Source organism: Ovis canadensis, chromosome 6, assembly GCF_042477335.2.
Source record: "Ovis canadensis isolate MfBH-ARS-UI-01 breed Bighorn chromosome 6, ARS-UI_OviCan_v2, whole genome shotgun sequence".
Classification (NCBI taxonomy): domain Eukaryota; kingdom Metazoa; phylum Chordata; class Mammalia; order Artiodactyla; family Bovidae; genus Ovis; species Ovis canadensis.
Genome location: NC_091250.1, coordinates 35,601,832 through 35,629,069, shown reverse-complemented (window position 1 = coordinate 35,629,069; position 27,238 = coordinate 35,601,832). Strand labels below are relative to the sequence as shown.

General features: G+C 40.0%; 1 protein-coding gene across 1 annotated transcript in view; it reads left to right on the top strand.

Annotated features, from left to right (window-relative positions):
• Positions 1-27,238, top strand: part of ARHGEF38 (Rho guanine nucleotide exchange factor 38) — a 148,125-nt gene that overhangs the window by 69,177 nt on the left and 51,710 nt on the right. Inside the window, exons 3-4 of the mRNA XM_070292438.1 lie at positions 5,436-5,559; positions 23,835-23,982. Coding sequence (XP_070148539.1) covers positions 5,436-5,559; positions 23,835-23,982 — 272 coding nt within the window. The remainder of the gene's footprint in view (positions 1-5,435; positions 5,560-23,834; positions 23,983-27,238) is intronic.

Below are 27,238 nucleotides of genomic sequence, written 5' to 3'. Positions count from 1 at the left end.
GAGCAGGAAAGATTTCTTAGAGGAAGTGAGATTCTGGCTCACTTCTGGATAAAGAGAAGTGTATTAGTCCCCTGTTAGTTACAGGAAACAAAATTCCAACTAGCTTGAATTTTAAAAAGCAGCTCATCAGCTTCTAGAATAAGGATGTCTTGCTTTAGGCAAGGTAGATACAGGAGCTAACATGATGATGTCAGATTTAGTTTCCCTCTCTGGGCTGACTTTGCAGCAGTCAAGTTCTCCACAAAGATGACTGCTGAAGATAGAAACTTATATTCTTAGGGCTGGTAATCCAGGCCCTTCTGTTTCCCAACAACCATTGATTAAAAATCAATGAAGATTCTCATTGGCTCTGCTTAGCAACCTGCCACCCTAGGCCAATTGCTATGGCAGTGGGTCATGTGCTCACCACTGGAGGGAGCTGGGCAGGGGCAGACACCATGACTGACAATTCCACCAGACCAGGTAGAACTGGGCAACTGTGGCCTCTCCCAGAAGCAACAGAAAGTACAGGGAGCTGAGCAAAACTGCTGGGCAAATACTACCATTACCGTATTTCATTTCAGATGGGTAGAGTGTTGTAAGGTATATGAGGGCAAAGCCTTTGTGAGCAAAGGAAAGAGCTTGGGGCTGGGATGTGATTGTGGGAAAATGCAAAATAAGTTTTGAAAAGAGTGAGTACAGATGCTGGTGGTGACAGAGGAATTCTATACTGATGATTACAGGCTCTGAATTGAGAAAATTTTAATGATGTGTTTTCTTTTACTTAGACACTTATGACTGGGCAGTTTTGCATATACTTGCAACCATACATACAGCAATTATTTAAATGTAATGGGAACTTACTATTTGAAGTATATCCTGTGAATACTTTCGTGAAGCAAAAAATTAATCTGTCACCAAAACACTGACCTTTAATGTTTCTGTCTTATATTTTCAAAAAATTATATATTGACTTTGCTTAGAAAATGTATACTTAAACTAAATCTCTTTATCAAAAGGTGAATTTTATTTCATTTAAAATATAACTCAGCCTAGACTGTGTACTGCCCATTTCTAGTAAATAATAAACGTATACAAATGCCTCCTTGAACTTACATCAGTAATTATAAAATCATCTATCAGTTTTAAAAGCCTATTTGGATGAGACATTTGTTTGTTCCTTGGCATAGTAGAGACTAAATGTAAATTCATCTCATGATTCACAAGATCCCCATGGGCTATGGTGATATTGGTGATTGAAACTGTACCAATTGATGTTTTAATCCTTTCTGTCCTTCAGAAAGAAAAGAAATCAAAACCTATGTTTTTGTTATTTATAATTCATTGCATCAAGCTCAGATTGTAGATAGAATACAGAGTTAGATCCTTACTAAATGAATTTAAAATATAAATTAGATATGTGGGATTCTGACCTTGAGAAATAAATTGTAGAGGTGACAAATTGGTGAAAAATTCAAGCTAAAAAATCCAAACAGAGATGATGAAGTATTCTATTATTTGTAATTGCTGATCATGGACTATAGCGTAGAAATAAAAGGTCAATTTCCAGCTCAAACTCTGTCTTGAACTTCATAATTTTGGGCATGGTAACTCTCTTCATTCTGCATGAATTTCCCTGTTTACACACTGATTCATATTTTACGGAGAAGTTGGAACAATATAGGAAATAATAAATATGAAGCACTTTATGTCCTTATGAATGAAGACCCCCAAATAAATGAAATAATAGTAAGGTTGTTGTTCAGTCGCTCAGTGTGTCCAACTCTTTGTGACCCTCACAGACTGCAGCACGCCAGGCCACCCTGTCCATCATCAACTCCTGGAGCTTGCTCAAACTCATGTCCAATGAGTCGGTGATGCCATCCAACCATCTCATCCTCTGTCACCTTCTTCTCCTCTTGCCTTCAATCTTTCCTAGCATCAGGGTCTTTTCCAGTGAGTCAGCTCTTCACATCAGAAAGCCAAACGATTAGAATGTTGGTTTTAGCATCAGACCTTCCAATGAATAGTCAAGGTTGATTTCCTTTAGGATTGACTGGTTTGATCTCCTTGCTGTCCGAGGAATTCTCAAGAGTCTTCTCCAGCACCACAATTTGAAAGCATCAATTCTTTAGCATCAGCCTTTTTTATGGTCAGATAATAGGGTACACTACATGAAATAACTCCTTATAAAACAAGTAAATTAGGGATGGAATTTGATACTTTAGAAGGATTAATTTCAAAATATGATTTTACAAAATGTTAAACTAGCACATCTCGAATCAATCAATCTGGAAAAAATTGACTCATATGGAACTTTTGTAAAACATATTTTGCACTATGCAAAGTTATGCTTTTGTGATTTAATTAATGCTCAATACATTACTCAATTGATATGTGTACTCAAGAGACATGTGTCATTTAAAATTATGATTAACAAAAAGTCATATGATTGTTATCTGCCTTTTAGATATTTTGTATGATACTAAACATACTTACTAATATAAAATAAAGTCTTGAAAACCCATAGATATTAGGGCCATGTGTGCCCTATCCTGTAGTTTTCTTGGGGACCAGACTAATGATAGTAAGGTAAGGAATTTCCCAAGATGGTTGAAATCCATATATCCAGCCAAAATATATTCCATAGGAGGCAACTGACATAGTCACCAAATTTTAAGCAAGGTGCAATACGTAGTATTGCTTTCATGTTTAATAACACAACATCCTGATCAACTTGGGCTTCCCTAGTAGCTCAGCTGGTAAAGAATCCACCTGCAACCTGGATTGGGAAGATCCCCTGGAGAAGGGAAAGGCTACTACTCACTCCAGTATTTCATGGACTCCGTGAAAGTCCATGGAGAATTTCATGGACTGTGTAGTCCATGGGGTCACAAAGAGTCATACAGGACTGAGTGGCTTTCACTTTCATCCTGATCAAACTAATATCCATGTCCAGTTGTGGAGCAAGGTTTCAAGAATGGGATCAATGTCCAAAAAAGATGGGATAAAAAATGAGCAGCCCGCCTCCTCCCTGACTCCTAAATAGACGCAGCACAGCTGAAGAAACTGTTCTTCAGTCGCTAAGTCGTGTCCTACTCTTTGTAACTCCATGGACTGCAGCATGCCAGGCTTTCCTGTCCTCCACTATCTCCTAGAGTTTGCCCAAATTCACATCCACTGTGTTGGTGATGCCACCTAGCCATCTCATCATCTGTCACCCCCTCCTCCTCCTGCCCTCAATCTTTCCCAGCATCAGAGTCTTTTCCAATGAGTCAGCTTTTTGCATCAGGTGACCAAAGTATCGGAGCTTCAGCATCAGTCCTTCCAATGAATATTCAGGGTTTATTTCTTTTAGGATTGACTGGTTTGATCTCTCTGTTGTCCAAAGGACTCTCAAGAGTCTTCTCCAACATCACAGCTTAAAAGTATCAATTCTTTGGCACTCAGCTTTCTTTATGATCCAGCACTCACATCTGTACAGGACTACTGTAAAAACCATAGCTTTGACAATACGGACCTCTGTTGGCAAAGTGATATTTCTGCTTTTGAATATGCTGTCTGGGTTTGTCATAGCTTTCCTTCCAAGGAGAACACATCTTTTAATCTCATGGCTCAGGTCACTGTCTGCAATGATTTTGGAGCCCAATAAAATAAAATCTGTCACTATTTCCACTTTTAATATTTGCCATGAAGTGATAGGACCAGATACCATGATGTTCATTTTTTTTTTTTAATGTTGAGTTTTGAGCCAGGGTTTTCACTCTCCTCTTTCACCCTCATCCAGAGGCTCTTTAGTTCCTCTTCACTTTCTGCCATTAGAGTGGTATCATCTGCATATCTGAGGTTATTGATATTTCTACCAGCAATCTTGATTCCAGTTTGTGATTCATCCACCCTGGCATTTTGCACGATGTACTCTGCATGTAAGTTAAATAAGCGGGGTGACAATATACAGCTTTGTTGTACTCCTTTCCCAATTTTGAAACAGTCAGTTGTTCCATGTCTAGTTCTAACTGTTGCTTCTTAACTCACAGAAGAAACTGATGTTGAAAGCATGAAAGAGAAGCAGCAATTGTTGGCCTTCATTTCCAAGGATTCTTCCAGGCCTGTCTCTTATTCTATATCCTGTTCCCAATTTCCCCTCATTTCTTGACTCTTGCTGTCTGTGAACTTGCTGTCTGTCTCTCACCCCTAATTTTGTCAACCTTGTTTTGGACAAGTAATTCTGTTTTTCATCTTTTAAGCTTCTCCATGACTTGACTATTGATGACTTAGTTATCCACCTATTTCTCATGTACAAAAAAACCATGAATAAAAGACATCTGCTCCTTTTCCCTGTGGCAGCCCAGTGGAGCCTGAACCAAGATGCTGTTTGATTACAAAATGAGATCTGGTTTAAAATCAACAAAAAGATTTTGAGTAGGATCCAGCAAAATCTGGCACATAGGTCATCATGCTCTTCCTGGATAGGTTAGGATCATTGACCATCCCTTACTAATCACCCAATGCCTGTGACAGAGATTGGCCTCCATTGCAATTCTTGGTACATAAAAGGACTTCAGGAATTATTTAGTAAAAGAATGAATAAATTATTATAAGCACCAGCTATAAGATCTGGAACTGATTACACTGGTTTTTGAGGATGTGTGTGTGTGTGTGTGTGTGTGCTTAGTCACTCAATTGTGTCCCTCTCTTTGCAACCCCAAGGACTGTAGCCTGCTGGCTCCTCTGTCCATAGAAATTTCCAGCCGAGAATACTGGAGTGTGTTGTCATTTCTTTCTCCAGGGGATCTTCTGAACCCAGGGATCAAACCTGCATCTCCTGCATTGGCAGGCAGATTCTTTACCACTAGCGCCACCTGGGAAGCACTTTTGAAGGTGTGCATGAATTTATAAAATATGATGAATCTTTAATTAGTAGAACATATTTGGTGAAGATTTCCATTCACATTTCTTTTAAGGAAAGAAAGCAGGAAACAACTCAGCACATCTACTTGTCATCACTTTCAGAACATCTGTGGTTTTAAAACAACTTTGAAAATAGTCGCTTGCCTAGAGTAAGGTCTGACTTCTGCTGTATAAGCAGTAAAATGTTCTAAATTCATATGTACTCATACGTACCCTCATAGAGGACAATTAATAAAACACCAACTATGGAGCCCAAATCTTCACACTCTGGTTCTTACAGGGGGTTATGCAGATGTATACTCAACTCATTAAAATTAAGTCAAAATAAAGAAAAAGAGGAAGGTAACAACAGATGCAACATCCCAATCTCTTGCATGAAAAACTGCACATTTCCTCTAGGAATCCCAAATAATGTTTACAGAAGCAGCTGATGAAAGCAGTATGGGCTGGCATATAAAATGCTTACTGTTTAGCAGGAGGAAACGTCTTAAATAGCGTGCATCTCTCTCTCCATCAGCTGGTGCTCAGTGTTTGCATTTCTTCAGGTTGATCGGCTGGATGTGGATAGCTTGTTTAGTAACATCGAATCGGTGCATCAGATATCAGCCAAGCTGCTGTCATTGTTGGAAGAGGCCACGACAGACGTAGAACCAGCCATGCAAGTAATCGGTATGTTTATTCTCTTCTCAAGTTCTCCAATACAACAGAAGATAATATTTTAATAGCCTCCCATTGCTTTGGTTTTATGTTTCTGACTCACCAAGCTTCCCAGGAGATATATAAATGCTAAACGCATCTTAGGGCTCATTGTAATTCCACACACTCTGTATTTATTTTCACATGGGTTTCTATCTATTTGCTGAAGTCCCTCAGTAGCGCTAAGCACACCATTTGCTTTTTAAATTTCCAATCTTTCAACCTCTTTGCCTTCCAGATGTTCTCTTATTTAGTTTTATGGCTAACAGTTACTTGATTCTTAAAGAATTAAACATTTAAATACTTTAATAGCTTTACTGATTTTAGTCACAATGTCTCATTCATCTTATGACTAGGAATCCACTGATTCTGGGACTGTAACATTTGCAAGGAGAGTTTAGATGATCATTAAAACTTAACAACTACTTTTCCATGCTTTTCCTTTTTCTCTATATTGTTTGCTTTTCAAATATGTTTCTACTCCCACACAGTCGTAGATAATTTTCTTATTCTGATAAGATTTTTAAAAAAAAATACAGAGAAATCACTGGAAAAGTGTTGGGTCAAATTTTTGTTCCCTCTATATTCTCCATTCATTGGGCATTTATGTATCAAATCACCTAATGAATATTTATTAAGCAGTAGCATACACCAGGATTCTTAGGAGCTTCAAGGAAATACTGTGTTGTGAACTACTTGAAGGCGATTGCCACAACCAAGATACCACAGACACAGTGCCATGTAGGCCAAATTTTTTTTTAATGTGCTGTAACCATTTTTTTCTGTTTCACACAAAATATTCAATATATGCTCATTACAAAATATTAAAACAATTTGGGAGTAGACAGTGTAATTCAACCCACCAACGCAACGAGCATCCCCTTAAATAACCATTATTATCAGTTTGATATGCATCCTTCCTTTGAGACACACACACACTCACACCTTATATTTTTATTCCCCTCATTATGTCTTTGTTAATGGGGCTTCCCAGGTAGCTCAGCGGTAAAAGAATCTGCCTGCAATGCCGGAGCTGCAGGAGATGCAGGTTTGATCCCTGGGTCCGGAAAATCCCTCAGAGGAGGAAAAGGCTAACCCACTCCAATATTCTTGCCTGGAGAATCCCATGGACAGAGAAGTCTGGTGGGCTACAGTCAATAGGATCTCAAAGAGTTGGGCACGACTGAAGAGACTTAGCATGCACACACACAGTGGAAAAATGGCATGAAATTGATTTTGTTTCATATTTAAGGAAGATCCAAAATTTAATAAGCAAGACTGATCTTATACAAAGGTGAAACAACCTGGGCCATTTGTAGTGTTTTACATGTCAAAAGGCCAGCCCGCTTAAAAATATTCTCCCACAGACAGTTTTTAATTGTCATTTCTTGTGATTAAATGTCCCCATTATATACTGCAGAACCTGAGGCCACAAAGAGAATACATTTATATGGGGAATCAGAGAATTCTTGAAAATGTTGCTTGGGCTTAAAGTATTAAGTCAGATTTCAGCAAGTGAGGTCCATGTTGAGAAGACTGAGTGGAAATAATAGTGTGAACAAAACCATGGACAGCAAATGCCAAGTGTGTTTAGGAAATGGTGAGTGACCAAGCCGGGCTGGAGCGAAGGATTCACGTAAGGGAGAAGTGAGAAATGAATCTGTTAAGTGTAGAACAGGGACCAGCTGTTCCTGGAATCAAAGTTTGGGATTTACTCTGCAGGTAATAAGGAGCCATTAAAAGATTTTTCAGCAAGGATGTGATGAGACACAAAAGTTTCTGGAGAAAAGAAACTATGGCAGGTATGAACAGAATGGATAGAAAGAGAAAATGAGTCCTGGACCAAATAAACAAGTCGTAGATAATTTAGCCACGTGGTAAGAAGCAGCTAGGCTAACGTGGATACACTGAGAATAGAAAATAGGAGTCAGATTCAAGAGAAATGTGGAAAAAGTACAAACAAAATGTAGGGGTTGGTTGTATTTGCTGGAATCAAAAACAGTTCCAGGTGTAAAGAGTCTTATATTCTGATTTGTCTAGAACATCTTGGTTTTGACTTGTTCAAGCATCCAGTCCAGTTTAGCATTTGTCCTGGACTTCCTCATTTTTTAAGGATGATCGTTATTTATAGTTGCACCACAGAGATTTGGTAAGACCTCTTCATCAAGCTTTAATTTCTGAAATGGCTTCTCTTAGCAGAGTCAGGTGCATTTGAAAGAGTTCTCATGTGGTAAACTCTGAAAGAGAGCCCGTCGCCCTTTTCCCAACCTTTTCTAGTCTCAAGGATACTTATATCTTCCTTTGAAGTACAGCACGCAGGGAATTGACTGATAAAATGAAGCCTTTTGGAAATGAACAGCTAGCAAGAGCTAACTGCTTCCTGTTCTGGTGGGGGCAGGAGATGTACTTGATGCCATAAGCTCTGCAGCCACTGGGTAGAGCAGCAAGAGGGGTCATGACCCACACTGGGTGGCTTATGCCCTATGCCATGACTAGTGGGAGGCATGAAGCCCCTAGAATGACAGTCAGTGGGTTTAGAGGGACACGTAGAGAATTAAAGATTAGATGCAAATGAAATACGTGTAGGAAGTGGAGGCCATTTGTGTCAAAGGTGAATTTTCTGACCATATTATAAATGCTACTGTTGACTTTAATTCAGAAAATGCAATGTGTTAATGCAGATTATCATATGAATACATATTTTGGTGGAGCATCACAGTAAAATAATGCTTTTTACTAAAGTAAGAAATCTATGGACCAGAAGTATTGTAGTGCATATGTAATATACCTGTGATATTCTATTAATTGAAATGGTAACTGGAGTTAAAGTTCATATGCAGTTTTATGTATATAAAATTGAAGTGAACTATATATAATATTCAGACAATATGCACACTTTTTTTGGTGTTGGTTGGTCACTAACTGGCTTTTAGAAATTGCATATTTGTTCAAAATCAGCTAGAAGTCTTTAGTTAAGATATTTAACAAACAGATGGAAAAAGTAACTTCAGTTTGTTAGTCTTCACGATTGCAATTACTGAAAACAAAATTTATCCCTAGGGAAACAAGGAATTAACTGAAAGATAACAATGAGAGATCATATTGTATAACAGATTTAATTGTGAAACTTTGTAATTGTATTTTGGAAGACTTGAATTATGAAAAGAGGCTTTGGCAGAACTTCTATTTAGTAGGATAAAGTTATGTACCCTATACCAGATTTCACAATATCTAGAAAAATATTTCAAAATCACAGAGAGAAACAACTTGTTTAATGAGTTTCACTTTGCAAAAAGAGAGAAGAGAAAATGGAAGCAAGAAGACAAGAACTTTGAAAATATTTAAGCTCAAATATTTATATATTTTAATATAGAGAGATATATAATCTGAATTTTAATATCTTACATTTAGTAGAATTTTCTCTGAGCTTATGAGGTGCCTCTGTGTTAGGAGGGAAGTATTTTCACAATTAAAAATATTATGGTTTATATATTTGAGCAGCCAAATAAATAATGCTAGCATTAGATTTTAACCATAGAATAAAACAGAGTCCACACTGATACGAATAAATGAGGAGAAAGGAAAGCTCTTCCTTACTTAAATTTCAACAAGTAAATATAAAGGAAAGAGGAAAATTTTAAATCTCCATTAGGTCAAAACTATAGTCATAGTCATAATTATTATAGAAGATGCTGCTGAGTGATGCCATATTTATTGAGTGAAAGTTTGAGGAGAAATATATTTTCATAGTTTCAAAGTGTCTCCAACATAAGTATTAACTTCAAAGGAAAAGAAGGTAACTTTTCCTTGAGAAACAAGGCAACGAGTATCTTAACCAAGCGAGTGATCAAGGTCAACAGTAGCAGGAAATAACACACATTCATCTCATGAATGCCGTGACACAGGGCACCGCATCATATCTGCGGTACTTTTGTCCAGAAAGATGTGCAGTCAGGTCCGATCATTAGAAAACATTAGACAATAGCAAATTCAAATGAAAGACACTGAAAGTAACTGATTAATATGGTTGTAAAATGCCAAAGTCATTAAAGACACTGTAGGCTGTGAAGGAGCTCTTGAAGACTGCAGAAGATGAGGGAGGAGTAACAAAAAAATGCAAGTGGGAGCCTGTATAGACTAGAATGGGAAAATACCATTAGTGTCAAAATTCCAAGTAAAGTCTTTAGTTAACAGTATTAGAGCAAATGTCATTTCCTATTACTGAAAATTGTACTGTGTTGATGGAATATTGGGGAAAATGAGTGAGGGATATTTGAAAACTACTGGTACTATTTTTGCAACTTTCCTATAAAACATAAAATTAATTCAAAATGCTTAAAATATAATGGTTTGCAGAGAAAACCCAATTGAAGTTGTTCACAATTTCACGTTTACTAAGGAGAAATTGCAATATGAGGAAGATTATATAAAATTTATGAAAATAAAAAATAAACCAGTAAGACCATAGCTGAAAGAGTTGGAGGCATGATTTTAATTTCCCTACCCTTTATATCTGGCCTGGCTTCATGACTTTCTTTGACCAACAAAAGTAATATTCTACAATGGCCTTGTGACAGTCACTGTCTGCTCAGGGAGAGAGAAGTTTAAAGCAACCCAGTCAGGCCAGTCAACACAGTCAAGGCCTTGAACATGTGAGTCAGGCCCTCCTTGGCCAGCTGACTTCATGCTACAGACTGCAAACGTATCAATAAATCCCATTAACACTACAGGGAAACAGGCCATCCCAGCTGAGCTCTACTCATATCATCAACCTGGAGAATCATTAGCAGATAAATGGTGTTGTTTTAAGCCTTTAAAATTTTCTTGGGGTGGGGAAGGGGGGTGATTTCCTGCATCAATGGCTAACTAATACAAAGAAGATACAGCTAAGATATAGAGAAGAAATTAACTAATTCAGCTCAGATAATAAAGAAAAACTTGATTTGAAAGGTGGCTTTTAAGCGAGGACTTGAATTTACAAAGATGGAGATTTGAGCAAAGGACTTCTCAAATGACATAGCACAGAGGCAGAAGGCAGAAGAGTATGGGAAGTTCCTATAAAGGACAGCAGTTCGATGTGACTGGAGCACAGTGATAAGGAGAACAAGTCACCATATCAATGGAGTTCACTGCCACTTTCCATCACTAAATCTTTCATCTTGCATTCCAAAAGGTAAACCGATTTGGGGTGATATTTTCCAAAATCATGCTTCCTAAAGCACAGCCTTTCCATTTCTTTGTCCTTAGATCGCACGAAATGGTCTGTGATTCACAGTTCTAGTGCCAAAGGAGAAACTTTCCTGATACATAGATAAGCCAGGAGAGCTTTACTCAATTAAAAAAAAAAAAACAAAAACAAACTTGGGATTTGGATGAGGTTCAAGTTTAAGCACAGCAAAGCACATGTTTGTAGATCCGAGAACTCTGGGAAATTGTCTGGACTATCATGCCAAGATAGAAACTGGATTTTAAAATCTTGACTTAGGCAACCTGCCTAGATAGGAAATGGGTTTGAAATGTTTAGGAAAGGGAGTGTGAGAAGTGACTCTTGTTTCCGCTTAAAGATCATTTTGTAACAAATGAATAGTGAATGAGGACCCAACAAGTAAAGTGATAGTGCAGAGTTGGAGAACACACAGGCTGCAATCTCAGGTTGATTTAGTTTATATCCAGGCTCAGCGGTTGCTAGATGTGGGCTTGCAGGCGAATCACAAAGCCCCACTGAACTAAATTTGAGGCAATAATACCTATCCCACAGAGTGTTTATGAAGATTAAATAAAATAATGTATATGATGATAACCAGTGCCCATCCTTCATCAGTAGCCAATGCACGATGTTACTAACTTGTTACGACCCTGAGAATATTAAACATACCCACCTATTCACAAAGCTTGATTTCTTATATACAAAATGTGAACTTTTTAGAGATCCTGATCATGTTTTTCAATGAAAGATTCCTGGGCGTGTGTGGTTTCCAGGTGTTCCCAATATCTGTGCATCTTGATAATTTACCTATCTATTGATACTTTGGCAACGTGTTTCCTCCTATGGAGGATGATTTGAGATACCGAGTATCATTTCCACATTTGAAAGTGAGCAGCAATTACAGTAGTGGTCCTCAAGGAACTGTGCCTTCTGGTATTCACACTGCCATGCAGTCTGGTCCCATAACGACTCTAGATGGTCCTGAGAGTCATCAGCTAATACAATGCATAGGAAGAGACCCTGTGCCGAAGTCTTAAGGCTGGCATAGCCTTGAGAAAGCTAGACGTTTCTACATTTTGTTGATTTGGGGAGCCTGCCATTTAAGAAATCCAGCCACCCCAGGGGAATATCACACGGAGAAAGATTAGAGCTGAGACTATCCTAGTGAGAAAGTGGTCCCACTGTCCCAGCCTCCCTGCCAAGGCACCCAGGCTTGGGAATGAGCCATCTTGGACCAGCCAGCCAGTTAAGCCTCTGAATGACTGCAGCCCCAGCAAACCTCAAGTAAAGCAGAACCACTGAGCTGATACCTGCCAACCCACAGAATCAGGAGAAGAGATCAAATGGTCGCTGGTCTTAAGATGCTAAATTTTAGGGTGGTTTGTTACGTAGTGACAGAGAACCAAAACAGGGCTATGTCCTCTTCTACAAATTTTCAACAATGTTGTAATGTTTCAAAGTATTTTTAAAAGACTGAGTTCTGAACATGTGTGAGGTTGGTTACTTTCTCTGCTTACTTCACACGCAGGGTAAAGAGAACCAGAGCTGACAGAAGCTTGTGGTATAGGAATCACAGTTTCTCACATGCTTTTTCCTCAGGGTGAGTTTATCCTCGGAGACAAATACGGTATAGAGCTTTCTGTTCTTTGAAGATGGAGTGGGTGAAGCACTGTTACTCTGTGGCAGTCCTTTGTTCTCCTAAAGCTGTGTCTCTTGTATGTCCCTGAAGCAGGAATCTGTGCCCTTAACAGTGATTCTGTGAAAAGAGATTAGTCATTGACAATGATGCTGTGTGGGAGATGCCACAAAGTAGTTCACCTGAATCACTGTTCTGGTACTATTATATCGCATGCACATGTGTGTGTGTGTGTGTGTGTGTGTGTGTGTGTGTTACTCAGAACATGGAAAGGCCTGGCCTTGTTCATCCTGATCAGTGAGGGCAGGTTTGGGAGCTTCACCCCTGCTCAGTGGGATATGTGAGGCCAGCAGGTGGACAGAGACCCAGACACAGCAGTGAAAGGTCAGGGCGTTTTATTCCAAATACTGTCGGTAACAAGAAAGCTGTCAGCTTCAGAAAGCAGGACAGAAAGAAAGGTGGAGAGGGGTGGTTCAAGGTCAAGTACACACAAATCCACAGAGGAAAGGAAAAATCAGCAGGAGGCAGTCACCAGGATACAATGCAAAAGTTGGACCTCTGGTCTCCTGAGCGAGGTCAGGGTGGGCCCCAGGTCTACCAGGACTTATTTCTCATAATAAAAAGAAAACCGGGAGGGCTTAGTAATAAGTTCTGTAGTTCTGTTCCCTGAGGAGAAAGTGAAGTTCTACAATGTGGAGCTGGCTCCTGGGGGTCGGTGGCTGAGTTGTGCTGTTAGCCTTGAAAGGGGTAGTGGGAAGTCAGATATTGTACAGAATACACGCAGAAGTCCCAAACTTCTGTGAGTGTAAGAGTGCTGTGAGTCCCTGAACACTCTCCCAACTGTTAGGAAGCCAGAAGGAAAAGCTGTTAGCAGAGATGCCACACTTGAGGGGCACAAGAGCCTGGCAAGAATGTAGCCAGATCGGTGCCCTGACGCTGGCTCCATCACTGCTGCCTCCATGTTGGGGCAAGTCGCTTGATCAGTGAGAACCACCCTTGCCTGCCTGGAATAGAAACTTCACCAAAAGGACTTAGCTTTTTCCCTCACATAACAAGAAATCCATAACTCAATAGCCTAGAACAGAGACAGCTACTTGCTGGCTACTTCCAGCTTTTTCCTTCCCAGTACTTAACTTGTGGTATTTGGCTTCATGGCCTCAAGATGGTTACTCCACTGCCAAGCATGCTTCCTGCAGGTAAAAAGAGCAAAACCATCTCCTGTTCTGGCTTTTTTCACTTGGGGGAAATAGAAAGCTTTCCCAGTGACTTATCCTATACTTCATGATCTCATTTTGCACACACATTATTCCATCTCTGTCTGTCTCCCTCCCTCCCTCCCTCCTTCTCTCTCTCTCTCTCTCTCTCTCTCTCTCTCTCTCTCTCTCTCTCACACACACACACACACACACACACACACACACACACAGACTTAACCACCTGCACCACCAGAGACTGGGGAAAAGGTTAGTATTTTTAACTTGGTGCATTTGTGGTCCAAACAATAAAAGTTTGGAAGATGAGAGAATAGATAAGCAACTGGCAACAGAAAGCAGGTTCACTGGTTCATTTTTTCCAATGGGGATGGCCAGACCTTGGTGGCAGAGGGGAGAGACAGAGTGTGCACCTGTCTAGGACCCAAGTCCCAGGTAGGGGGGGTGGATTCCTGTCTGTTTTGTTATTGTTGTATTACCAGCACCTAGAATTGTGTCCTCAATAAGTACTTGGTGAATGAATGAAATGAATGGCGGAGACAGTGCTCAGTATCCAGGATGCCAGTTGGTACACTGAGGGAATACAGTAATTGTCATTGCTCTTGTTGTTACCAAGTCCTCCTGTGTCATTTTCCAAAGCTGGTAGGTGGTGAAGAGAAACTAGCAGAGGCAAGCATTCTCAAAAAGGTATTTACCAAGGTGGTCTAAGAATGGGGTCCTTAGCATTATCACACCTGAGGAGGGAAAGTTATTGTACCTTTTCCCGACCTAGGCAGCAGAAATGTTTTAGCTTTCAACTCTCAGAGAACCAATGTTTCCTTAATGTGTGAGTTGTTATAAAAATCCCAACATGGAGTTAAGGTATCCAGGCAAGATACCTGGATTCTCCAGGCAAGAATACTAGCGTGGGTTGCCATTCCCTTCGTAGGGTCTTCCCAATCCAGAGATCGAAACCAGGTCTCCTGCCTTCCAGGCAGATTCTTTACCATCTGAGTCACCAGGGAAGCCCAATTCCAATCCAGCCATCTCACTGTTCAGATGAAAAAGCTAAGAGCCTGAGTTTCTCCAAATAGCATCACTAATTCTAGACACAGTTATAAGGGAGCCCTAGCTCTTCCTAATATAGGTCTTATTACATACTACATACTGTCCATCACTATTGCCTACTATTGCTCCCCAGTTTATCCTGCCCATCTGTTACACTGTCAGTGATGGAATAGCCTTTCCTTTGAGAGACCCCAGCACAATTACGACATTGTCCTCCCTGGCACTGGATGCACTGTGATCATGGGACAGGACCCCACCATCTGCTCTGGCTCCCTTCCTTTTTCTTTTTTTCCTTTTATGGTCTATCAACCTCTTACTGGTCTTACCCTGTCCCCTCCTAAAACCACTTCTCTAAAATTGCTGTTACCACATCACCAGAGACCTCAGAAATGTCAAATCCAATGAACACATTTTTCTGAATTTATCATACAGTAGCACTCTTGCCTGGAAAATCCCATGGACGGAGGAGCCTGGTGGGCTGCAGTCCATGGGGTCGCGAAGAGTCGGACACGACTTCTCTTTCACTTTCATGCATTGGAGAAGGAAATGGCAACTCACTCCAGTGTTCTTGCCTGGAGAATCCCAGGGTCAGGGGAGCCTGCTGGGCTGCTGTCTATGGGGTCTCACAGAGTCGGACACAACTGAAGTGACTCAGCAGCAGCAGCAGCACTTCTGAAAATTTTTAACCGAATAATTGCTAACATCAGAAGAGAAATTTCATGAGCCCCAGGGAATGTGGAGTTCCAACCTGAAGCCACAGCCACAGGCATGAAATAATTTGAAATCTCATTTTATCTTAAGAATTCAAGTAAATTTTCCATGCTATCCTTTCACATGAAAATAATTTTTTTTTCCTTCAAATATCTTTATACAATTGATACTCAAGAGACATGCTTGTTTGAATCCTGTGGCTGCACGTTCCACCTGGCACTTGGGTTTGGATTTCATAACCCTAACTAGCATCCCTGGAGTATCTCTCAGCAGTCAGTGTTATCCCCAGGCGAGGCAGGAACTGAATGAGACGAAAGGCAAAGGATAGTGGCTTCTGTAAGCTGCATTTACTCTCCAACCTCTTCCTTCTCGCCTCCCTCCTCATTTTGCCTTCCCCTGGAGAACAGAGGAGGCTCAGAATAAAAGGAATAAAACATATACACCTGGCATTTGGGCTGGCTGAACTGCAGCCTTGTTTAGTCCCAGTGGCTGGGCTCCTATCCAGGGAGGACAGCAGACCACGAGAAATTCTCCCAGTCAGTCTGGTGCAAGCTGCCAGGAAAGCTTTTTCATCTGGGGATGGCATATTCACTCACCCAGGAAGTGACATTCAGAGGCCTGTATTATCTTGCTCAGATCTCAGAACTTATTTTCTGGAAGGGGGTCATACTCCATCCTCGGAGCAGTCCTACTCCCGTCTCTGTACTCTGAATGCTCTGTCCTGACAATCAGGTTTTACTCAGAACTGGAGAACTGCCTTTTGGGATAGATCTTAGATCGCAGTTTATGCTTGAGAATTTTTCCTTCCTGTTTCATTGAGATATAATTGATATATTGCACTGTATAGGTTTAAGGTGTATTGCATAATGATTTCATTTACATACATCAAGAAGTGATTATCACAGTGAGTTTACAGACCACCCATCCTCTTATCTAAACACAAAATTAAAGAACAAAACCTTACCAGCTCAAATAAGATGTGTGCGTGCTAAGTTGCTCAGTCATATCCAACTCTGCAACGCCATGGACTGTAGCCTGCCAGGCTCCTCTGTCCATGGATTCTCCAGGCAAGAGTACTGGAGTGGGTTGCCATGCCCTCCTCCAGGGGATCTTCCCAACCCAGGGATTGAACCCAGGTCTTCCGCATTGCAGACAGATTCTTTGCCAACTGAGCCACAAGGGAAGCCCAAGAATACTGGAGTGGATAGCCTATCCCTTCTCCAGGGGATCTGTCCAACCCAAGAATCAAACCAGGGTCTCCTGCATTGCAGGAGGATTACTGGCAGAGCTACCAGGATCTTCTATTTCCTGAATCCCAGACTCATATTGCAATTCCATAAAGGGCTCTTCACTTTAATATACTATGGGTGACTCAAAGTCAATACTTCTAAAATTAAACTTGTTGTCTTCCCATAAAAACACCCTCTTTATCTTATCATCATTGTCTATCCACATGTTTACTGAAACCGCTTCCTGAGATATGCCTGGAGTTATCCTCTTCATCTCTTACAAGGTCAATGTACGTTTTTTCTTCTCTCTTCTTCATCCTCCCTGATTTTGCTCTCATGGTTATAACTAATATCTAATGAACATTTGCACATGCCAAGATAGACACATTACATATTTTAACTCATTGAATCATTAAACAACCCTACCAGTATGATTATTTCCTACTACAGATGAGGAAATTAAGAAACAGAGAAATCAGGTAATTTTCCCAAATGTCACATGAGTAAATGGTAAAACCAGAATCTGATACCAGGCAATTGATTTGAGAGCACTCTCTCAACCGCTGTAACATTCTACTTTAGCCTCATTATTTATTTCTTGTATAGTTATAGAAGCCTCTCAATTGGTTTCTCTTTTCCTATCTAACTAACTCCTCCCTCAAATTCCATTGTTCAGATAACTAACTCCCACAGTAAACTTTCTAAAATACAGTCTCATCATGTTAATCTGCTGCCTAAACTCCATCAGTGCTTCTCCATGACCTTCAGGTTAAAGTTCCAACATCTTAATGATGCACAAAGTCTTCCATGGTCTGGTCCCTGCCTACCTATACAGCTTCTGCTGAAACCTCCCCCCAGGTATGGCACCAGCCAGCCAGCTGAGATCACTTGCAGTTTCTGAGCAGAACTTGCTTCCTCCATGCATCTCTGTGCTTTTGTACTTACTCATAGCTCCTACTTCAAGGGTAGACTCTTAAGGAAAGAGTTCAAAGTTTCTCAAGAGCAGAATGGCTCACCCTCTGTATTTATAGTTACTGTCATTCTTTTCCCATAGCATGCTAACTGGGGTTTACTCTTCTCTATCCTTTGCTGACCTTCATAAGTCCCTTGAGGGAAGTGTTGATTCTTTTTCTCTGCAGACCTACCAAAGTACTTAGGGCATGCTGGTCACTCACTGGCTTTCCCAGGTAGCACAGTGATAAGGAATCCACTGCCAAAGAGCAGGAGATGCAAGAGACCCCGGTTCCATCCCTGAGTCGGGAAAATCCCCTGGAGGAGGAAATGGCAACCCGCTCCAGTATTCTTGCCTGGAAAATCCCATGGACAGAGAAGCTTGGTGGGCTGCAGTCCATGGGGTTGCAAAGAGTCAGACATGACTGAGCATGCACCACCACAGGCACTCATTAAATGGCTATCAAATTAGGATGAACTAAATAAAGACTATAACTGCTTCGTTTCCTTTTATGCCATTTTCCTAAACAAGGCCTCTGATAGTCTTTTCGGGCATCATTGGTTTCACCCCAGATCACCTACCTGCAAGGGAAGTTCATCTAGAAATGGGGTCAGCATAATACATCTCAGGGATGGACATGAGAGTCTGGAGGTAAAGAAGAGGTGGGCCAAGAAGAAAAACATGAATATGTCTACATTAGTGAAGGGAGCAATGTGCCCCACAGGATAGTGAGGCCAGGACATAAAATGTGTTCAATAATCCTGAGAGTTGTTCTTAACGGAGATAAGTAAGTGCATTTTTAAAAGTGCATTTTCTTCCTCCTTTTGCATGGCAGTTATTCTGAGGGGAAGCCAGTGTAGAAAGTCTTGGGATGCAGAATTTTTTAAAAAGAAGCACACGATAGTTATATTTATTTCATAGGATTCTGGTGCTTTTGTGACAGATATCCAGGAGGGAAATTACCTTCGCCGATCTTGGCTCAGTCCCTTCTCCACTCTTAATCATCCCTTCAAACTCACATACAGTAGCAGAGCAGTTGTCCTTCACCACTGAAGAAACGCAGCCCAGAGTTATGTTACCGTGGAAACAGAATCTTTTTTTTTTTTTTTTTGCTGCAAGACACGTCGCTTCATCTGCACTATTATGAAGCAGAATACATTGGTAGGGCTGGGAGGCGAATCAAATATTCTGCCCGCCAGTATTGTGCTTGGCCTCTGGGTGAATAGATGACTTTCAATTAGAGCGCTTAAATATCTTTTAACCTTAATCATTGTTATTAGAGGCCCAACAGAATTTTACTTGGAAAAGAGTAAAAAATTCAACTCTGCTGTTCAGGAGAGAGCTATAAATTTTTTCAAGCTAGAACATTTCTCTTAAAGAAAATACAAGAGAATTTACAATTAATGGTTTCATTGTGTGTAAAATAAATGCCTTTGTCCTTTGTGTTTTGACTTTCTGACTTGATCCCATTGTGGATTTATGAGATGGTCCAGACCTCTCTCTTCCTTTGTCTCTACTCTAAGCTGCTTTGTAGTGAACATACATATTTACAATTTTCTCTGGCATTGGGCTGCAGGTATTCAGGTTCACCCTTCCTGACTTACTGCCAAGCCCATCTGAGCCTTGACTCCCTAGCCCAGCCAAAGCCCTCGCTCCCATTTGCTGCCTGCTGCAGTGACTGGAAGGCTTGCCTTTTTGCCTTTTTTTATGCCCAACCCTAAATTTAGCCACTGTCCTATTTTATTCTCTCCTCTTTTAACTACTCTCTTTTCTTACTATTTGTGTTGCTAACTGTAGTGAAGGGTGAATCTACAAGACCTTCACTGGCAAGAGGATCAATTCAGTAAAATCCCAAAAATCTAATAAGAAGCCCTCATCCCTTCAGTTCCAAAAATGCTTCTAGTCACTGCATTTTCTTACAAGTCCAAGAAAACATTAAAAAAAAACCCCAAATAAAACATATACACACATGCAGAGTCTAATTGTAATCATAGGGAAATCCCATAAATGAAAAGAAAGAAACATCTTTTATTAGTTGTATGTAAATTAGGAAAATGGGCTTCCCAGGTGGCTCAGTGGTTAAGAACCTGCCTGCCAATGCGGAAGAAGTAAGAGATGTGGGTTCGATCACTGGTTCCAGAAGATCCCCTGGAGGAGGGCACAGCAACCCACTCCAGTATTCTTGCCTGGAGAATCCCATGGAAGGAGGAGCCTGGTGGGCTATAGTCCATGGGGTTGCAAATCATTGGCCATGACTGAAATGACTTAGCATGCACAAATTAGAAAATAACATAACACTTTATAATACTTTAAAACTATTAGCATCTTAGTAAAATTAAAACAAAAATAAACAAATGGAACATAATTAACTTAAAAGCTTTTGCATAGCAAAGGAAATCATAAACAAAATGGAAAGACAACCCTTAGAATGGGAGAAAATATTTGCAAATAAAGCAACCAACAAGGGAAAATCTCCAGAATATACTAATAGCTCATGAAATTCAATATTAAAAAAAATAATAATCAAAAAATGGGCAGATCTAATTAGACTTTTCTCCAAAAAAAGTATACAAATGAGCAAAAAACACCTGAAAAAATGCTCAGTATCACTAATTATTAGAGAAATACAAATCAAGACTACAATGAGGTATTATCTCACACTGGTCAGAATGTACTTAGCTGCTCAGTCATATCTGACTCTTTGTGACCCCATGGACTGTAGCCCACCAGGCTCCTCTGTCCATGGGATTTTGGAGGTGAGAATACTGGAGTGGGTTGCCATGCCCCTCCTCCAGGGGATCTTCCCAACCCAAAGATCGAACCAAGTCTCTTGCATCACAGGAGGATTCTTTACCATCTGAGCCATCAGGGAAGTCTTGCCATCATCAAAAAATCTACAAACAATAATGCTGGAGAGGGTGTGGAGAAAAGTGTACCCTCCCACACTGTTGGTGGGAATGTAAAATGGAGAACAGTATAGAGGTTTTTTAAAAAATGAAAAATAGACCTATCGTATGATCCATCAATCCCATTTCTGGGCATAGATCCAGAGAAAACCATATCTCAAAAAGATGCATGTATGCCAATATTCTTTGTAGCACTATTTACAATAGCCAAGACATGAAATTTACCTAAATGTCCATCCACAGAAGAACAGATAAAGAAGATTTGGTACATATATACAATGGAATACTACTCAACCATAAAGAAGAATGAAATAAGGCCGTTTGCAGCAACATGGGTGGACCTAGAGATTATTACACTAAGCGAAATAAGTCAGACAGAGAAAGGCAAATCCCACGATACCACTTATATGTGAAATCTAATTTTAAAATGATACAAATGAACTTATTTACAAAACAGAAACAGAGTCACAGATCTGGAAATTATACTTATGGCTATCAAAGGGAGAATATGACTGGAAGTGATAAATTAGAAGATTGAAATTAACATATTAACACACTACTATATATAAAATAGATAACTAACAAGTACCTACTGTATAGCACAGGAAACTTTACTCAATATTCTGTAATAACCTATATGGGAAAAGAATGTGAAAAAGAATGTGTGTGTATATATATATATATATATGTGTGTGTGTATATATATATATACACTAGTCATTTATGTATGTAACTGATTCACTTTGCTGTACTCCTGAAACTAACACAGCATTATAAATCAACTACACTTCCGTAAAATTTTTTAAAAGTTGAAGAAGTAGTGTTTTAATTCTGGAGACAGTAGAGCAGCATTAGAAAGCAAGTGACATATATGGAGGAACTAGTCGGTGCCAGCTGATTTTACATCCACATCTCATTTATTTCTCAAATTCATCTCAAGTGTAACTGTTTTCTCCATTTTACAAATGAAAGAAGTAAGGCTCAAATAGATTTTTTTTAAGTCATTCCTATAGTCACCACACAATCCTAGACAATGATTTCTGATTCTGACTCCAGTGTTGCTGCCAACTGTGTCCAGCATCCAGCAAAACTCTCCTATGGGGAGCGCTAAAATCTAAGGAGAAAATGAGGAGAATGTGGCCTCTAATCCTGGCTCTCCACCTCCTGATAGAACTGTGGAAAAACCATTTATTTGTTTTGAAGTTATATTTGTCCATCCTTATTTAATATGGATAAATAAGCCCCTTTCTCCTCATATGTATAAGGATTCAAGTAGTTAATGTAACCAAAGTATGTTGAAAATCTAAAGGGCACTTTTATTTCTGTAGGAAGAATGCCTTTTGTTATTATAATAGAACCAGATTAGCAGGTCCATATCACTTGCAATCAGTTCAGTCCTAATCATTATCAATCCCAGATTCACAATGTTTTTGAGAGCAGATCTATTACATATTTCTTCTGTGTTTCCCAAATCCCCTTAACACAATTCTGGGTTGGATAGTGGATGCATTTTTATTAGATGAAGTGACAATTAAATCAAACTATTGTCCAATATGCACTTGAGCCATCAGTGATAGATCCCATTTCATCATATATCAAAAAGGACTCCTTAAATGCCTGGACATAATTAGCCCAAGTTGCTTTATGAATAGTCAGAACACTGGTTTATAGTATTATCCAACTGATTTGTAACAGGAATGATGGCCAATTTTCACATAAGAGAAAATACTTTATTTTCCTCAGCTTCATTGCATATGTTTCAGACAAACTCAGGAAATGTTAGTAAAATAAATAGAAAAATAACTGACCTAGAACCTGAAATTTCACTCTCCAAAAATACCTCTAACTAGTGGTAAAGAATCCACCTGCCATTTCAGGAGACATAAGAAATGCAGGTTTGATCACTGGGTTGGAAAGATCCCCTGGAGGAGGGCATGGCCACTTGCTCCAGTATTCTTGCCTGGAAAATCCCATGGACAGAGGAGCCTGGCAGACTTCAGTCCTTAGGGTCACAAAGTAAGTAAGTGAAGTTGCTCAGTCTTGTCCGACTCTTTGTGACCCCGTGGACTGTAGCCTACCAGGCATCTCCCTCCAAGGGATTCTCCAGGCAAGAATACTGGAGTGGGTTACCATTTCCTTCTCCAGGGGATCTTCCCAACCCAGGGGTTGAACCCGGGTCTCCTGCATTGGAGGCAGACACTTTAACCTCTGAGCCACCAGGGAAGATATCATAGGGTCACAAAGAGTTGGACACAACTGAAGCGGCTGAGCGTGCATGCACTCACTCTCACAAACTGCCAATATCTGCTCCATTCTGGGCATTTGCTGTCTATGTATTGTAGTCTGAACGTTGCATACACTAGCCCTTTAATTCTATAATGACCCTAAGAAACTGGATCTATTAATGTCTCTGTTTTATAGATGAGGAGATAGATTCAAAGAGTAAAAAATAACTTGTCCAAGTCATAACCTGTCCAAGTCTGTTGCTCAGCCTGGCCCGTACCATACAGACTAATTCCAAGTGTAGCCTTTAACTCATGTCAAAGAAAAACCCACAACGTAAGAAAAACCCACAAAGTAAGAGTCGTGAGTTTTAGTTTTATTCAGGGACTTACCGAGGGCTCTAGCCCAGGAGATGACCTCTCAGTGGCTCTGAGGAAACTATGCCAAAGAGGGGGAAGAAAAGCCAATTCAAACATGATTTGGGGAGCTAGGACACACATGCAATCAAGCATACATCTTGGTAAAAGATTGCTGCTAGTCACAAAGAACAAATATTCCAAGTTTTTAGTGCTTTTCTATGAACGGCAAGATGCAAGAGTCTGGGGTCATTGAAATGCTTCTTGAGACACACACCCAAATATCAAAGGGCCTGTTTATCCAAAGCACCAAGTGCCTCAGGTGATTTTTCATCCTGAATTCCTCTCAGGGTGGGCAGTTACAGAGGGTGAGGCCAACCCTCATAGAAGCAGGTGGCGAGGGATGCCCTTTTTCTTTGTTTACACCAGGACTTTGTTTACACCAGCCAAGTGCATAATCTGAGAAAACCAGTTTTCTTTTGCTACCCATCTTCATTAAGCTCATTATCCTTTATTTTATAAAAGAAAAGAGGAAAGGGATGAAAAGAGAAGAGAAGGAGGAGGGTGCAAAGAAAAAGAAAAAAAAAAGGGAGAAAAGAAGGTGATTCAATGTTGTCTATTGCTCCTCACCCCCCCAACCCGGACTAACATGGGCATAAAAGGCAGCCCACCCAACTTTTTAACACTAATCAACATTGTTGTAAAACAAATACGCGAAGTGCCAGTTTGGTCTGACTTGATGTCATCTTGCCTTTGTTTTGGATTTATCAGGAGAAGTATTCTTGCAGATTAAAGGGCCACTGGAAGATATTTATAAAATCTACTGCTATCACCACGATGAAGCGCATAGTGTACTGGAGTCCTATGAAAAGGAAGAGGAGCTGAAACAACATTTGAGCCTCTGTATCCAGTCCTTAAAGTAAGGCCTTTTCAAATGATGGTTTCCATGCACTCTCAGTCGCCTAGCAGGGAACATTTTAACTGGATGTAGATGAAAGGTCTCCCATAAATCTTATGTTTTATGAGGCTTGCTGGGAGCGCTACTTTGTGTTCTCTTGATGAAAAGCTGACATGCCAGAAACCCTGATTGACTTTTTTTTTTTTTCCCTGCAAGGATGACTAAAAATAACACAGGAAAGATACAGGGCTCTGTAGAGATAGAAAAAAATGCAATATCAAAAAATGAAACATAGAAGAAAAGCCCTTCTTAAGGCTGTGGTTACTTGTCTGCTCCCACCTAGGTCAAGAAATAAGTGGAAGCCGCTGTGTCACCATTGTCACGGGAGCTCGTCGAATAATAGAGCTAGGGGATATCCCAGGACCCTCTGAATGCCCCTGGCCGCTCAGAGACTGAAGGGCCCAAGGGGAGACTGGCAAAGACAAGTCAGGCCCTTTTAGAGATAGTTTCAGGAAAATTGGTTATGCCTTCCTCTTCTCTAAATTGTTCATGGGAAGTGCTATGTAATGTACAGTGTTGTTGGTTTTTTTCAATCTGGTAGAAATATTTGTTTGCTATAAAAATCTGAAAAAGGAAGTTCCCTGGTGGCCTGCTGGTTAGGATTCCAGGCTGTGGCCCAGCTTCAATGTCTGGTAAGAGAACTGAGATCCTGTAAGCCACATATATGGACCCCCCCAAAAAAAAAATCTGAAAAAAATACATTAAAAAGCATGAATAAAATAAGAAAAATAACCCTTACTATTCTATTAATTCTTTACTAACCATGGATTAAGGACTTCCCTGGTGGCTCAGACAGTAAAGCGTCTGCCTACAATGCTGGAGACCTTGGTTCAATCCCTGGTTCGGGAAGATCTCCTGGAGAAGGAAATGGTAACCCACTCCAGTATTCTTTGCCTGGAAAATCCCATGGACGGAGGAGCCTGGTGGGCCACAGTTCATGGGGTCGCAAAGAGTCGGAGATGACTGAGCGACTTCACTCACTCACCATGAATTAAAAACCACAGTTTGCACTTTTTCTGATCCTATTTGTATGCATAAATATGAAGACGTATTGGGTTGATTCTTATAAATGGAATTGGTATCTGGCTTTATCTACAGTTTTCTACCAAATGAAGTTTAAAGCCAAAATGTCTGCCCTACTCTACATCCTACCAAATGGTTCTATTGTGGTTTTTCACTTCTAAGGTTTATCCATTATCAAATGGTCTTCATTAGGCTAAGAATGAACCAAGCAGAGTGCTATGGTGTTTAAATCAATGCACCCAAACCCGTCTGATCCTCCCCTTTCCTATACTCTCTTGTAGGGGCAGAGGGTGGTCCTGACATAGCACAACTGAATTAGAGTGAAATCAGGAAGCTAAATGAGACTGCTCTGGATAATGCCTTTCCAGACTGGAACTGGGGCTGAAAATGGGTTTAAATTGGACCTGACAAATTTCTTAAAATTAACTTTATTGCCCTCTACTGGCAATTAAGTAACTGCAGTTCTTTAACCATTTTTCATGCTGTGGAAAAATAACAATTTTGAATCACTAAATTGCAAGCATTTACATAGTCCTTGTTATAGCAAGCTTTGATCTGGTTCCTGAAAATACAAAAATAAATCAGTCTTTGACCCTGCTCACAAGCAGCTCAATATGATTAGGTAATTCTTAAGACAATATGCAATGAGTAATTTCAGTTCACTATTTCTCCATTAATTACTGTTTAGTTCAGTGTTAGCAAATCAGTTTAGGTAAGCTTTAAAGTTGAAGTATCCATCTTAATAAATTCATATATTAGAAGCAACATCTAAATTTACAGGTACTTTTTCCAAAGAGGAAATGACAGTTTTATCCTCAGTGTAAAGGACGACCTTTCTTATCTTAAACTAGTGACAAGATCCAATAAATGTGTATCTTGAGTCATTTTCCTTCTTCAGTTTCCAGAAATAAAAGAGAGAGATCTTACAGCAAGTAAAAAGTAGCACCTTGAATCCTCACTCCAATCCCAACCCCAGGACTGGAAGTCCATATGGGGAGAGGATGTAGTTCATTTTGGCACTTGCTTCTGACAACTGACCAGAAGTGAAGCAGTCTGTTCAGAGCGGGCTGCACAATAGCTTTTGAGTCCTGAGAGGAAGAAATTAACTCTGTCAGAATAGTCCTTCAGTCAGTATAGATCAGGATCATATCCCCTAAAAAGTAAGCTAAAGCAGAGGTGATTTGGAAACTTCCTCATTACTGAAAATTACTAGCAGACCCAGCAGCTTATTTGACTTTTTTTTTTCTGAAACCCTCAAGTTCTTGCCCTGGTGATATCCCAAATCTTGTATATTCTGCCCCGTTCTGATTTTAGGGAATTATTTCAGGTGTTGGAAGGTGCTAAGGTTTACAAAGCACAAAATCCAAAGAAAGTAATATTGGCAGGACTATGTCTTCAGGGAAAGAAAATCAAAATAAAATAGTTTAAGTTAGATCTATTTTCTCCAAAGTTGCCTTGCCATGAAAATAAAGTTAATGATGAATTGTACTAGTCTGCCTGAAAGCTGAGGGCAGGAGAATTATTAACATTACTATAATACTGACCTCAAATGAGCTAAGCTTTAAATTCTGAGAAACAGGTTTTCAAACAGGTTTATAGGCCAAAGAGAGTCTGGAACACCCCAAGGGCTTGACTTCCTTGCCAGGTAATCAGTCAAAGCTATTACTGGGGCTCTGCCTTTTTCTTGTGGCTAAATAACGGAGCCCAAGTACACGGTTGCCAATTCCTAATGGGTATTAGGTGTGGCCTCCATTTTCAACCAGGCTGGCGGGTATTGGAACAAGTGTGTTTGAAGCGGTATCCACGAAGAAGGTGGCTTCATGCCTCAGAAGTTAAAGCCACAGAGGTTGCATTTTAACCAAAATTATAATGTTTGTTGAGGGCCTAATAAATATTTATTAAAAGTACTAAATAATGTTGAAAATATTTTTTTCAGATATGTAAGCATAATTCTTGCCTTCTGGGAACATACCTTCTAGTTGGTAGATAAACAAAACCATGTGGAAAGCTTAACAATAATACAAAAGTTAATTTAAATAACATACTAGAAGCTGTCACGGTGAAGTTCAAGACTAATTTCCGAAAGGAGAGTAGAAAGATTTCCTGGTCTGGTAACCGGGAGACTTACGCGCATAACCTTGGCCCATCCTTTGAAGGCCATTATCTTTCAAATGAACAAATAATATTTGCATCC